The sequence below is a fragment of the Cephus cinctus genome, unplaced genomic scaffold (genome assembly GCF_000341935.2).
Source record: "Cephus cinctus unplaced genomic scaffold, Ccin1 Ccin1_scaffold0123, whole genome shotgun sequence".
Classification (NCBI taxonomy): Eukaryota; Metazoa; Arthropoda; class Insecta; order Hymenoptera; family Cephidae; genus Cephus; species Cephus cinctus.
The window spans coordinates 148,807-164,495 of record NW_014332857.1 but is presented as its reverse complement, the minus strand read 5'-3'; the positions used below and the strand labels follow the sequence as shown (position 1 = coordinate 164,495).

At 44.8% G+C, this 15,689-nt stretch overlaps 1 protein-coding gene across 17 annotated transcripts in view; it reads left to right on the top strand.

Moving 5' to 3' along the window:
* LOC107274941 (tensin) overlaps positions 1-15,689 on the top strand; it is a 71,497-nt gene that overhangs the window by 51,975 nt on the left and 3,833 nt on the right. For 12 of the 17 annotated variants that reach the window (XM_015754553.2, XM_025079756.1, XM_015754552.2 and 9 more), the window contains 7 exons: positions 9,765-10,048; positions 10,218-10,858; positions 12,943-13,156; positions 13,237-13,425; positions 13,646-14,284; positions 14,657-15,015; positions 15,267-15,356. In XM_015754553.2, the coding sequence (XP_015610039.1) occupies positions 9,765-10,048; positions 10,218-10,858; positions 12,943-13,156; positions 13,237-13,425; positions 13,646-14,284; positions 14,657-15,015; positions 15,267-15,356 (2,416 nt within the window). The remainder of the gene's footprint in view (positions 1-9,764; positions 10,049-10,217; positions 10,859-12,942; positions 13,157-13,236; positions 13,426-13,645; positions 14,285-14,656; positions 15,016-15,266; positions 15,357-15,689) is intronic. The other 5 variants (XM_025079758.1, XM_025079757.1, XM_025079754.1 and 2 more) reach the window with 4 other exon arrangements.

Here is a 15,689-nt window from a genome sequence, read left to right as displayed (position 1 = left end):
GGGGGGGGGGATTGCCGGTAAATTCGGAATAGGTCCGCCCGATGAATTTAGACGGGTGACTAACGTCGCCGGAAATACATCCTGCAAAATAGAGAGGAACAGTTTGGACGAGGAGAAGAAGGTGGAGGAGGAGAGAGAAGACGAAGAAAACGAAGAAGACGACGAAGAGGAAGAGAAACGGAGAGGATGAAAAAAATATATGAAGATCCCAGAGCGAATGTGTGCTCGCCACGTATCGTCCTCTTGGTATATATGAGAGGTCTCGAAATAGATCAAAGGTCAGACCCTCCGATGCACAAGGTCTGCGACGACCAGCACTTGGAAAGCGCAACGACAATCCTAGATCACAGACCGGTAGCCATCTTGTGGCGAGTCTGAGGATCAGATCGTGAGAATAACTGAAGACACTACGTAGGTTAGGTTGATAATTTATGTTCGGTCAGTTTGTCACTTGCTACGGTCGCTGCTAAGTGGATGACTTCTCAAAGTCATTCATCCTCGGATGGCGGGAAATTTGAATCCGACCAGTGCCTCCTCGAGCTGCGCCTACGTTCGGACGGGAGCAGGGTCAAGGGAATCGATGCCAAAGTCCGAACTCGCCTCCAGGTGCGACAGTTATTGGGAAACGCTGACGCCAAAATCGAAATCGGAAAAAGGCCGTACCGATCTGACGCGAAAGCACCAACCTATAGAGAGATATTAAGCTGCCAGTGGGAAATTCGTTCGGGTCGAACGATGCGGTCCAATAAAGCTCTGACCCAAATTGGCGTCGATGCTAAATCGACGTCGTTCGTTACGGGGGAGGTATCGGGGACGTCGTTTCGACGTACGACGTCAGGTTCGAGCAGATTGGATAGCGTTCGGCTACAGAGTATATATGCATACACGCATATATATGTATATATATATATAGCTATATATATAGTTATATATCGATATACAGGGTTATTTAGTTTAAAGGCATCGGGACAGATTTGAATCTTGACCTGCCTTGACCTCGTTCTATGAATATTTATTTTCGTTGCCTCACTCCAAATTGATTTTCTAGCTCGATGTTAACCAGCGCATAATCTCTATAATTTTCACGTATCAAATCACCTATCAAGAAACTGGTCCCTTTTAAGTATTCATATCCTGGCAGCTGATCGTCCCTCGATGACATCTCACGAAATGGCTTCATGCCTCCTACGTGCCTCCATTACCTCTTCGCTGTTCCCAATGTACTTGGTTACGCCGACATGTCTTTTCTAATCGGGCCAATAATCGGCGCTAATGCCTCCTAGCGTCGCGACGTATCTAGAAGGCATCGTAGTCTCTCATGGATTAACTCTCTGGTAGCATGTGCTTGGCTGTGTATCTCTTTATGTATCTCGATAAATATATAGTCCGACTGTTATATATATATATATGTATATTGATACATATATATTGATAAGCATCGATACTTAAGCATATCTAATTAGTGTATCAAAACTACACAGTGCTTCGTGCGGTGCTTGATTACTGGTACTCTGTACCTTAACTACGTAAATGGGACTTGTGTATTGATCCCACGTAGGGTCCCGCCTACGCTCGCAGGAAGTCATCGGGCATTATAGACTCTATGGGAAATAAGGACCCGTGTTTGTGGGACGTTCAAATGATCGTGCGGTTTGGAAATTACGAGATGACGGAGTGTGTACATCTGAAAGATATGCGAGTGCTTCCATCGGTGACGGATAGTCGCGGGATATCAGGTACGTTCCTGGTAGTTTTCAATGGTTTTTTTTCTTTTTTTTTTCTTTTTTTTTTCGTTTACAATTGCGTATGCGGCTTTATTCGTGTTATTTTAATATCTCACGGGAGATTGCTCGGATCGCTTGGATCTTCGTTAACACCTTCTCGGTGCCAGTAGGCCGCCACGCGTGAATCGTGGAGGAATGCAGGAATCTAAAATTAAGAGCGCGCCCTCTTGAGTCCCATGGACAGCAAGAGGGAAGGCTTGAAATGCCTTAATTTTTTTGACTTCACTCTTTCAAGTCAACCGAACTCCTCGTTACCGACTTGTTCGATTTTTTTTCGTTACGCGTGGCTCGGATGCTAGTTTTTTGAATTTTTCTTTGCTTGGACATTAATCTTATCTCGCAAGGTATCGAGGCGAGGCTACTTTATGGATTAGGATGGAATTTATTCGAGAGCAGATCAGAAATATTTTTTTACTTCGAGTCTATACTTTTCGTGCATGATATCGACTCCGTGGCTACCGAATGATAACTCCGATAAGGGCTTGACGTAATTCAACGTGAAATCCACGAGCCATGATAACGTACTGATAACGACTTCGATTTGCTTCGACCCTGCGTGTCCTTGGTTTGTGAAAATAAAAAAAGGAGAGTTATCGCAAAAAAGACCCTGGTCGTCCTTTCACACTGGTATGATTTTGCCTTGGACTATGTGGCAACATGGATGAACCAGCGACAGATGACTCGATGACAAGGATGCCCTTTGTCATGATTCTCCATACCGCGTGTATGCTAACTTTACCGTGTGAATAGTTCACACGGCAACGTTTCACTTACGTGTTTCGTAACCCGTACGTCACGAGACGATAGGATCATAATCGGAAATTGAGATCGATGTAGAATCAATTATTTCGTAGACAGACGTTCAGTAGTCATTGCTCCGTCTTCGTGAAGGCGAATATCGTCGGACACAGGGTGCCGGGCTGATTTTCAAAATGGACCGAAGATAGGAGTTCGGGCAGTGAAAATAAATAATTATACGTTCGGTGAAGATGCGCAAAGTCAAGGGTTAGTGGCGGCCATATTTATTATTGTTGAGGAAAAAAAATGGCGTCGTGCATCGAAACCAATGTTGACGGAGAAGCAAGAGGCAGAAGTGGTGGAAGGTGCACGCAAGGGAATTACCTCAAACAGTGGTGGGGTACTGCTAGGTTATTCCTGGCGTTGGGACGCCGCGAATGGGGATCGGGCTTAAGCTTTCACGCGATTCTTCGACGCCACTGCCACGACTATACGGACAACCTCAGTTCGATCTGCGATCCACTCACGGACGCCCTGGTCTACGTTCTCGTGAGAGGTCTGGTCGTACGTGCCGTAGGTTGGCTATCGTTTCTTTCAACTTCCGGTTCCGTTCAGGATCGGGATCGGTCTGGACCGTGCGACAAGACAGAAGATCATTTTCGACAGTTGCTAGAAGTGTCTTATCAGGAGGATTCGAGTGAGTAAAATCTGTTGACAGAGGGGGGTGTGCCACGGAGAGGAGGGTAAGAAGAATGGTCTCTAAGGAATTTGAAAAAATTAATGTTTTCAATTAACCGTCTGGTGAACTCTGCGTGGGCTTCGCGATCGAAACAGGAAGATTATCGCTGCTGATAACGGCAGATAGATCGATCGCTAATAGGGTACGTTCGTTGTAATAGATTATTCGGCTTATCGCGATCAAACTGGATTTATATACACCGCGACGCACTATCCGGATTCCTCGTGCCGAATACGAGTACAGTTTTGGTGATAAGGGAAAGTACCTAGAAAGTCGTAGGAACTCTTTCTGTATCCACTGTAAATGGATTTAAAAGCGGTCGCGGGACATCAGTTGGATTTCCGGGATCGATGAAAGCCGGTATAGAACCGTGTTGGGTTTTCTTGCCTTTATTGGTCGGCTTGGACCTCGAGCAATTTATGGTAAAGTCGATACACTCTTAGGTATACCGATCACTGATTAGTAGTAGGAGATGACGAGGTAAGGGACGAATTCTTTGAAAAAAAAAAATAAATAAAAACATCCCTGATGGTTGGGAACAATGAAAAAAATAGAGAGAAAGGAAAGCCTAAACAAGCATAAGAGGCGACTTGTAGAATGGGACTCGTTTTGAGTGCCGGAGTAAAACGGCGAGAGAAGCAAAAAAAGGTGAAGGAAAAGAAAAAGATAAGGAGGAGGTTGGGGCATGAGTAAATAATGGTGACGTAACTGCAGGAAGACGTATGACCGAGGAACGACAAGACAATGGAACGTCCTTCTTCTCTCTTTCTCTTATATATTTATTTTTCTCGTCCTACCGCTCTCCCCTTGCTTGTCACGAAACAAAAAGAAATTTGTCAAACTGTAAGAAAAAAGAAAAAAAAAAGAAAAAATCCTCTACACCTTTTTGACGTTTTTCTTTTTTAAGCGCTTTTACCTGATCGACAAAAATTTTGTTCCAATCCTAACTGTACTTTGAAACTCACTGTAGTCACGGTATAAGTACCTTCGTCGCCAGGTCAGCTCGTTCTATGGCTTTACGCACGATTCGCACGTGTCCTTGTCCCAGATTACGTCGCTAGGAATATAATACTACAAGTTGCCAGTTGGTCTGACCAACTTTGTACTATCCTCATTACGTACCGGCAGTGGAAATAGCAAACTTACATTAGCCAGAGGTAGTAGCAAGTGGTAACAGTAGGTAACGACTAGACGGTACCAGTTGTTGATACCACATTGTACCGAGGGCCAAGTAGAGAAATTATGCGCGTAGTCAGACATGCCATAAAGTTACCCCAATGATAATTCGTGAAAACTAGAATGAAAAATTCCATTAATATTTACATACGTACATATATTCACACATGCTGCAATACAATAACCTATCTAGGGTGCAAGTTCGATATCAGCAACGGCATGCGTAACGGCTGTCAAGGTGCGTGCACACGCACGTGCCTCCTCCCCATTAGCATTCACAGCAAGAGTCACGTACGAGGTGCATGAAAGCATGTACGTAAGAGCATACCCGTCATACCGAAGCCGCGAATTTATGCTCGTTACGTATCGCGGCACGCGTACCAAACTCACAAGGTGTAAAATAAAGAAAGCATAAAACAATGAGAAACACGTAGGTAAAGCCGAGCGGCACGCGTGCTTATATGAAAAAAAAAAGTTATAAACATACGCAAACTATACCATACGTTGTCTACTATTGTCATGCGCACTACACTATATCTACGTATACAAGCAGACATTTACCATTGTCACAGTACATTATTTATCGGTATTCATCAATGTATCAATTTTCGTCAATTAAATGCATCATCGATAAATCTAAAACTTGCTTTGGATCTACGTTGCAAGTTATTGATCCACATATGCGTATATATATTACAACGAAGTATCGCGACCGTGATTCATCATCAATGGTGCCGGTGATCTTTTTTTCTCGATAGCCAATCCTTCCCACGAGTTAGCCAAAGATAATCGTGTGTGTAAATCGCATATGGTCATAGCACATACGTCCGCGTATGGAGTACCCGCGTATAAGTACATACACGTTACTCGATGGGTTTGACATGTTCACTCTAAATATCTTGCCTCTCTATTAAGGAAATATACACGCATGCCATGTCGCGTATGGCATATGTCTATATATCCATATAGAATGCCGAGTCGTATACGGGGGTCCAGTTCAGTCTGAAGTTGCCGTAGAAGGACTGGCGAACGGGCGGTCCGGTTCGACCAGTGCTATAGCGACTGGATCTTTCTCTTCGTTCGTCTTTGTCTTTCTTCCTGCCGTATATCTCTTCCTCTCTTGTCTCCGTCCCCATGGCATAACGCGGAGAATCCCGCACTGGCTTTACCGCAGGAATAACACACGCTACCCACAACCCCCTCCGACAATCACTTTGCGTTCGCCAATCGGGACCGTCGTGCGTTTACATACTGACTTATATATAAATAGAATACATATACAGACGGAATAACGTTATTCAAACTCCTGCGAAACGCATCGCACACGCATGCGAAATTACGTCCGCTTCACGTGCATAGATGCAATAACGTCGTAGGTCCATGCCAACTTCTTGCGTAGGCCCGTTAAACGTGTGAGTGTCACGGTGACCGGTTTCGCCTGCGAGAGATGCTGCGGATTCTGCACAGTACCATTTCTCATCTGGTACCGATCGGACGAGCGGATTATGGTGATTGAGTATTAGGTTATGGTGATTGTCAATCGGTGTTACCCGTTAGGATTTGGAAATCAATTTTGAGGACTCGGTCGGACCTCGGGTTCGTGTGGTGTTTTCAATTTTTTTTCTACGGTGGTGCCATCTCTCTATCATCGTTTTACACATTACACGTTGATTGGTATGTGCATATAGAACGTGGTATAGAACGTGGGCGTGATAACTGACCAAGAGGGTCCGATCGCTATCGGCTCTATGGGGGTCGTTATAAATACGTCTAACCGGTAGATGCCGTTTTTACCGACGCCTCCACGCTCCTGGGGCCGTCGTACCTAATCCGGTGCTATCTGCGGACGAGGAGACAGAGAGAGAGGAGAATGAAGAAAATGCTATCGGACGAAGAGGCGGAAGAGGGGAAAAAGGAGAGTAAAGATGCAAATGCAATTCTCGATGGAGGCACGCCTCTGTTTTTCTCTTTTTTTTTTCTCCTCTTTTCGTTCTCTCTTTCTCTCTCACTTATGTCATTACTCAAATGAAATCCGCCATGGCCACCTCCCCTCGCTTCCCCATGGCGTCTCATGAATCTCTATAAGCTTGTCAAACTGGTAATTCATACGTCCTTTCGTATCCTTGCCGTACTCTTGCGTGTTCTTTATGTATCATACAGCTATGCGTGTGTGTGTATATATATATATATATATACATCGTCATTTTCATATAGCATCAAAAGTACAGCGGGATGCTGTCGAGTCGATGAGCAATGAAAGATCGATAGGTTCGCGTGAAGTTATCGTAGAGAAAGTGAAGAAAAGCCTACAGTCAGGCGCGCCGGTATGACGTCGTGACGCGGGAATTTAATTAGCATATCTACCGTGACAGGTAACACCGGTTACCTGGCGCCCAGCAACGGAGAATGTCAGTAAAGGCACAAAGGGAACCCCGTATAGTCACACGGAATTATTACACGTGCTTGGTGCATTACATTATACGCCGTTGAGCCCCATTAGAAATTGGCCACCCGGTAGATGTCGATAAACCAGAGGGGTCCTCACTGGGTACCTAATTGATTCGGACCACTTTTCGCCGGTGGGTAGTACCGTCAAGGCTGTACCAAGGACTGGCCTGCGGGGTAAGTCATCTACGAGGGGGCTATCATTTGCGTCAATAAATTCCAACGTGGTCCATGCCCACTTTTATTCCTCTGTATGCTGCATCTGGTTGCAGCTGCGGGGCGAACGCCGAGTACCGATGAGTATTTTCATACACGTCGTTCGATTATGCGGCTCGTGCAATTGCAAGGGACGTCGAAGAGCAATGGCGCAAATGAGCTCATCATTATACCAGAGCCCGTGAAGGTGCTTCTTCCATCACGCGTACCAACCTCCTGACATTATCCTTGTGGTATATACGTGGTATATATTTCTATCGGGGTTTCTTGAAATGTTTCGGGTGGTCGACTCGAAGTCAACGAATTTCCAAAATCGGACCTCACTACTCGTTACGTGAATACCTGTATTACCAAATTTATCGTACGTAGAGAGCGTCGAAGTTACCTACCGATTTTGTCGTGACGTTTGAATTCCTATATGGATAAATAAGAAAGCAGGGAGTATGTGGTTTCGCGACCACATATGGAAGTGAGCGGTGGTCCATGTGCCAGTCTTGATCGGCGTCGACGAAAACGTGAATGATCGCTGGTCTTGCTAATGAGTATTGCCCGGAGGCGCTGATCTCTGAGAATTTTGTATTTTTTTTGTTTTTTTTTTTTTTTTTTTTTTTTTTTTTTCTTTCTAAATTGCAACCGGCGAACGCGGGAAAATAATCTGTCTCCGCGATCCGTGCTTTTTTTTTTTTTTTTTTTTTTTTTTTTTTTTTTTTTTCTTTCTAAATTGCAACCGGCGAACGCGGGAAAATAATCTGTCTCCGCGATCCGTGCTGGCTGCTTTCCAAAATATTCGTCTGTACAGTTTTGCTACATCCTCTCGTCACTCGGTGTACGATGACTGTGTCGCGGGTAAAATTAGTTGTCATTGACATAGGCCGGTATGCTTGGGCGTTGTGTAATTAGGGTGTTTAAATAAAAATGATTTACGATCAGCTAGATACCGTTGTTCGAGATAAGGGAGAATAAAAATTTGCATTTAATTCAGACCAGATTCTACGCGGAGTCCCGCGATACTTCGTCAAGGTAGTCTGGTGCTTGTGAATCGTCCTGTACACTTGGTTCTAGTATATTATACTAGTGTACTATACTAGCTTGTATACCGGGTGGTTTATATATATCCTTCGGGCGATGAGCCTCGCAACGGGCAGGATTCCGAAGGATCCAGTTCCTCGAATAAAAGGATACGAGGGTCGGGAACGTGAGTCATTGCCACATAAAGATCCTTCGGGCTAATACGAGTCTGTATGATGGACGATTTCTTTTATTGACTGTTGATAATTAATCGATATTATCTTTTGGAACTTCGTTCACCCTTTCCTTTTTTTTTCTCCACGAAAAAAAAAACCATAATTCATGATATACGTGTTCCTGGTGGTCATTGTCAATATTAACGTCCGCCTGTATATTCGTTTTAGACGTACACATGGGAGTATCGGTCTTCCAGGAATTCGAAGGTAGAGAAAAGAAAGTAATATGTAAATATACCTGAAACTAGGTAAAAATCGAGAGCGAGAGAGAGACAGAGCGTTCGTTTCAAAGTCTACTGTGGGACAGTGCAAATATTTGATACTTATTTCTGCAAACTAATCGCGAACCTTACGTAGGCAACCACTCGGGTCCAATGGCGGACGAGTGATGCTGGGAGAGAGGAACGCATTTTACAGCCACTTAAAGAAGACAGCTTCTGACCTAACCTCACTCTCCTTTTTCATTCTTCGTATTACCACTCTCTCGCTCTCTCCTTCTTCATCTCGTTCGTTCTCTGTAACGCCACGTGACTCCTCCTTACCTCCCTATCTTCCTTCTACCTCCTCCTGCTTCACCAAGACGGCTTCTCTTTACGAGCGTCATTTTCGCGTTCTTAATACCCCGGGAGAACGTTACACTGACACAGTAGCAAAAACTCACTGCAGATGCTCAGCTACTCCTGAGAGCACTTGAGCGTCTGGACAGAGTAGATCTATCAGTAAGGAGGAAGAAATAAGAAAAGTAGACGTAGCCAATCGAGAGCAACGCCCACGAGTGGTACGATGCACTGGAAGCAAGAAAGTCAGGATTATCAAGCAAGACGGCTCGTGTGGACGAAGCTTAAAGATGGGAGATTCCCTTGGATTTCAAGTTGAGCTACGATAATTCACCCAAAGGAATTCTCCGATACGTTCGTTAAGATTTTGGATTGATTTGTTTTTTAAATCTACCGTGGTCGTTCATTAGCAATTACGTGGATGGCCGTGAGCTGCTTTTGTAGGCAGTGAAAAAAAATTTAAAGCTCCATGTTAAAAAGCTTCCGATACGAACACGGTGCCCCTAACGGTATATAGGATATAACCTACCGCAAGGCGTGCGCAATGCAAGCGTGCGATTAGGCAACCGTGACATAACGCGGATTAACGCTAAATTGGTCAATCGTCTCGCTGAAAATGGCTTGGGCGACTTTAATTCCCCGCCATTTTATTCCCACTTCGTTCTTCAGGAATGACCCAACTTCCTCGTCCGATATGATGAGATCAGTTAGACACGAGCGCTCGAGCGGTATGGTTGTCTTAGTTGCCGGTGCGTGTGATAGAAATTGTGGAAATTTTAATTTTAATTAGTTAATTGTTCATAATGCGTTTTGTGCTTTTTGCGGATAAGAGGAATTAATTTATTAATTAATCCCATTGTTTCAGAAGGTCGTGAGACTCCACTCTCACCGCCGCCGCCATCAAGCTCTTCGCTCCAGACGTCCCCACGTGGCTTGGGGTACACCTGCGGTCCTATAGATGGCTCCCTATACGCAGTGGTGCATCAGGGTGCTGGTGGAGGTGCTCGGGGCTCACCACTGACAGTTTCCATGGACAGTGGCATAAGCAGTGCGCCACCGCAGCGTCCAAGTCCACCGGAGCCAGAACCGGAAACTCAGGCCCACGGTGATCTCGACAAGCTTCTTTATGACATGATGCTGACCGTAGAGGTGAGACCCGAATCAGTCCCGGTCAAACGGCGCTCGTCAAAGTCCGAATAAATCGTTACGCCTATTACTGATTGTAATCCGTGACGGTGAAATCGCTCGATGAATGATCATAATTCGTTTCCGCCCACTGTCATTAAACCTTATTCCGTTTCGTTGAATTTTATTTCAGTCCATGCCCGATCCACCGGCCGACGACTACAGAGCCGAGAAGAGCGAGAAGATGTACATACAGGAGTCCTCGAGGTCCTATGGGAATTCAGTTGGCAACACTGGAACGCATCCTTCGAATTACCTGAAGGACTCGTACAGGAGTTACAGTCAGAAGGAAGCCAGTCCCCCTTACAGTTCAGCGAGCAATTACAGCACCTTGAAGAACGACTACAGCAGGGATCCATTGACCATCAGGAAGGAGACCGTCGAGAGGCGCGAGGAGATCAGAACTTTCGACGTCAACTTCCGGAAGTCACCCGACAGGAAAATCGAAACGGAGTCTTACAGGAAGAACGTCGACTCCTTCTCGCCGCCATTGAACATCGATTACATCGACGAGGACATACCTTATCACGCGAGACAGACCAGTCAGCCCTTCACATACGGTGCTACGTCTGATATGATCAAGCATCAAAAACTCTCATCGCCCTCGTTAGTTAGGAAAGCTTCTGTGAGGGGCGCAGCACCTGTCGTCGACCTCGACGACATCCTCGGGGAGTCCACCAGGAGACCCACCAGTCCTCTGAGTCCCAACACGCCAGATCCGCCACCGGAATTTGCAAATGGTCCTGCGAAGAATAACGGGGAACACGCGGACGGGTGAGTTCTAGCGATGAGGCTTTAACGATCCGTCATTAAGAATGATCATTAATAGGGATTTTTTTAAATTCAATTACATGTGCCTTCCGTGAAGAATGACTAAAAAAAATGTTTATTAATATGTCGGTTACGGTCACAGATAATTATATCGCGAATGGGCTATATGGCGATTTCATGTAATTTTGCAATATACTACGAATAGGGTACCGCAAAGGGATCGCGTGTGTGTAAATATGTGATATGTACACGACACTGGGAGGAAGGGAAATGATTAATACGTAATTGGTTACGTACGTTGCGTATATCTATCTATGTGTAAGGTGCGTCTTGTACTCTTGTCTTCTTGTAACATTATTATATCCGAAAATGGTAAATGCGGTCGTCGTGAGTCACGTTGGCTGTAGAGGCGAACCAGACGCGTTCACTGGTGACGCCGCGACGCTGCTCCGCGTCGTGCGCCGCTGTCCGTATTCCTTCTCATTGTTTGGACGTTGTCCCGTAAGATTTATAGGGAAAGCTCGATACTTGTTTCAGATTATATTTAAACTCTGCGGTAGCGTTAAAACAAACGGGAACAAGAGGGTCTCAGTGTATCCACTATTTCTCAGATTTCATCTCGCGATTGCTGCTTGTTGCTGGAAACTCAACAGCTTGCAGATGAAAGACAGCGAGTTGTACGCAGCAATCGGAGCTTGTCGATCTCGATCGATGAAGCGAATCGGCTGCCGTATTGGCGATTCAATAAACAGTACGACGTCTGATGACGTAAGACGTCACTCAGTTTTCTACGGAAAGGAGAATATTAAAATTGTTAAAGAAGTCAATGCTTTGTTACCGATACAATGTTTTTTTTTTTTATTGGGATAATTTTTGGAAAATTTTACGTAACATTTTCTGCGTTACTCGCGATCCCAACGAAATTTATTGTACGATTCGGGTCTCTTCGGTTAATTCTCGAAGTGGCAGGTTTTTATGATAGTGACGGAAAAAGGGTGAGAAAAAAAATATGTGAGAAACAGGGAGTGCGAGAAAGCTAGTGGCGGTAACCTCGACTATTTTGAGATCGCAGCCGCCCTCTGACATAATTTTAAATATAGCAACGACTCGGGCGGTACTATACGCTGCCCGTCGCGGAGCACGAATTCCCTTAAGACTGTCAGGTCTAAGGCTGCTGCTTTTATCCTGGCGTCTCCTGACCGAATTAGAAAAAGGCCTAATGCCCAGTAGATGACGATGGAGTACGCGGGACCAAGAATTCTGAGCCAACGTACATAGTGACAATTTTGACAGCGTCAGGAATGAAAAATAGAGACACTTCAGACGTCGTATTGGATATCGCGTTACTGATGCTGGAGTTGCGACGCAGTTAAGCATCTCCGTGGATGGATGCATCCACTTGGTATAATCGGCTGTTTGGTTACAGCGATGACCCAACCGACCCACGTCACCATCCAGAGAGTTTTTAATAAATTTACATCTAAAGAGGATGCGGTTATTCGTGAATTAGCCATCTTTAATCTCGTTTGCGTTGTGAATTATGTAATTGCAGTTAACGATAAGATGATAAGCTGGCGCGATGACGTGGAAGCATCTTGTTTCACTGATTCCAACGTTATCTTGACGCGTTCACTTATATTTAGCTTGCCTGCTTGTTTACTCCTGTTTGTATGATTCCAAATCTAAAGATAGAATGTAACTTGGGATGCTGAATGAAGTGACCCGTGATCTGACCCGATAGGTACGAATCGATGACCCTTGACGATCCCATCAATCAGTATGTAATTATGCGCGTCTACATTATTCCACGCATTACTTTCGTGACGACCTGGTTACCGCCTTAACGATCCTTTGTTACTGAGATGGACGCAAAGAAAAGTTTCGTTCCTGTCGATCAGTTAGATTGTCGGTAAAGAATTTCGGAGCGTCGGTATCCCGTCGATAGTTACCTATGCAGTACGTCAGAAGTTAATTTACGTAATGTACATGTATAGTATGCTCTCCGTTGGGGGTAATTGAATTTTTTTTTTTTAAACTTAAATCTAGTCTTCCACGGATCATTAAACTAGGCCCTGTGATTCTTACAGCTTGTCTTGGCTGCGGCAACAGCAGCTCAAGTTGGCAGCCCGCAGAGACGAAAGGAGTCCGGGTAAACAATGGCGCCAGGAATCCGGGAACCGCGTAATTGGCGAACTTAGAAGTCTTCAACGTGGACGTCTACGGCATGACGGGTACGCTAGCGACTCGGCTGTCTTGGACGATGACGATGACACCTGGACACCAAGTTCCATTACGGCTCAGGTAATAGCGATGAGCTTTAAGTTAGCTTTTTAGTCGGGACTTTTTGTTGGGAATTATTAAAATTCGCTTTTTATTTTCAGACAACAAGAGCGGCACCGTATACGTCTGCGCCGGCCAGTCCGTTGCTGCCGCAAAGATCCAGCAGCCGTAAGTACAATGGTGCCGGAAGTGGACCTTTGACTGGAAGACCACGTGCAGAGTCCGTGAACGAACGACCCTTCGTGTCGGTAAAACGTGGCTACGAGTTCCGGAAGTACAGCGACAGCCAGGTAAGCAGTTTTGCTTGACAATGTAACGAGTTTCCAATTCGCCATTGTTGTTTCTTAGAGTTAGAGATTTTTGAGATGGAGAAAGAGAGAGAGAGAGAGAGAGAGAGAGAGAGAGAGAGGGGAGGAATTAAAACTAATGTGAATTGGTCGCAGCTTGAAATAGTAATTAATAGTATACAAAGCATGTTGGCTGAGAAGAAGCGCTTGGCTCGAATTCCAGAGCCCCCCATCATCCCCACGCTCGGCATTAGCAGCAGCACCCTTAGGATTAGCCCTGCAGCAAACGTTGAACCGGCATGAGAAGCAACAGCAACATCAGCAGCAACAACCGCCAAGACCAGAGTCGCGCAGCGACAGCTTCGCACGTGCTGAATCGATTCTTCGCGAGCATAGAAATGGCATGAGCAGCAGCAGCAGCAGCCACAACCACAGCAACAACCTGAATGGCAACCACCTAGCAACGCTCCCACAATATTCCCAAGAGTCATCCAACGCCATTAGCAACACTGTTAGCAGCAACAGCACCATTCCTCAGTGTTCACCACCCGCTCGACCAGAGTCCCGAACTCGCAATACTTTCCAGAATTACTCCGCGAAGGTCACTGAGACCAAGGACGTGGTTGACGCGGGATTACTCGCAGTTGTCGATCAGGACTCCTCATCGACCAGACAGAATCCGGCTGATCCTCTCGTGAGCCTCATTCAGTCTTTGGCCGAAATTTCGCCCATACGCTCTTCATCCACTAACAAGAGCGACAACCACCTTCACATCACCTCCAATGCAACCACAAACAACACCAACATCGCAACCACTAACAGTTCCCCTAATCAGTCACCAAAAGCATGGCAGAGCAGCCAGGTTTGTCGCCTTGCTTCGCTATCCCTTACCCCCTCTTGGCCTTGACATGAAAATCTGGCATTTAAATAGAAGTTTTAGTTTTTTTTTCTTTCTGTTTAAATAACGATTTGTTTTACAACTTTGAGTTACGCATCCCGGAGCCTTGCACTGCTTTGCATTTTTTTTATCATAACGATTTCATATTGTTTTTATCATTTCTTCTTTAATATCACGACTTGAAATAATTGCTTTTCGATTGTCCCATTATCGTGAGTCGGATGACTCTTTCATTGTGAATGATAACACGAATTGTAAAGATGATTATGCTATTGAAAATTTGATTGCGCCGATGGTATGGGGTTTTTGGGTTTGCAATTTTATTGATTTTTACAGTCCCATAATGATTCGGTGTCATCGTGGAATGAGAGGAGCGTCAGTCCCAGCAGTGCGGGAGTCGGAAATGCATCCAGACCTCAAACTCCTGCGTTTCCGGTTCATCCAAGAACGCCGTACGTAAACAACTCCTCGCCAACTGTTACCTTCGCTGCTGATCGTACCTACGCTACCTCGAACAATATCAATAACATGGGAAATTACGGTACGAACAACAACAATGACAATAACGCCGGAAATACCAATGGCAACATTGTCAGTAACGGAAACTATGGCGGCGAGAGAACAATCTACATAGATGAGCGTAGAGAAATTTTAAGAGAGACGGGGTTGCCACCCAAGAGTCCGACAACACAGCGGTAAGTTGAAAATGAAATTTTAGATTTTCATCTTTCTATTTTTTTTTTTTTTTTTGTAACCATTATCCTCCCGATTTTCTACTCGTTTACCTGCGACTACGTTCCGATATCTCGAAGTTGCGGTATTCCTCATTAAAGAAGCAAGACTGCAATTATTTTTGAGATGGTTTTTTCTTTTAAATTCAAGAAAAAAATATATTCAATGAGATTTTCATCACGATGATAGGTGACGATTATCTTCGTGATTCTAGACGCTTGAGTTTCCCAGCAAGCGGGCAGCTTAAACAAACCCATAACAAACGATGGCCGCTCACTAACCAATCGGCGTCGTTCGACTATAGGTAATATATGCATAAAAATGATAACGTGTGGCCGTATCGTAATTAATCGATACCAATCAATTCTCGACTGTATCTACGATGCACCATAAACGTTGTATGTCATTATTACTAACAGCATATGTGTGCACTGATTGAAAAAAAAAATTTGGATCGAAAAAATCCTCTACTCGACACAGTAAGAGCGACGACAAAAACAAAAGGACAAGAATGGACGACAATCAAGATTTCCATGCTGGAATTCGATTAAAACTAAAAGAATGAAATCACCGTGTGTTTTTTCTGCTCTGTACTGTTTGCTTATATCCAACTAACAAAAGCTTTTGCATCTTCGTT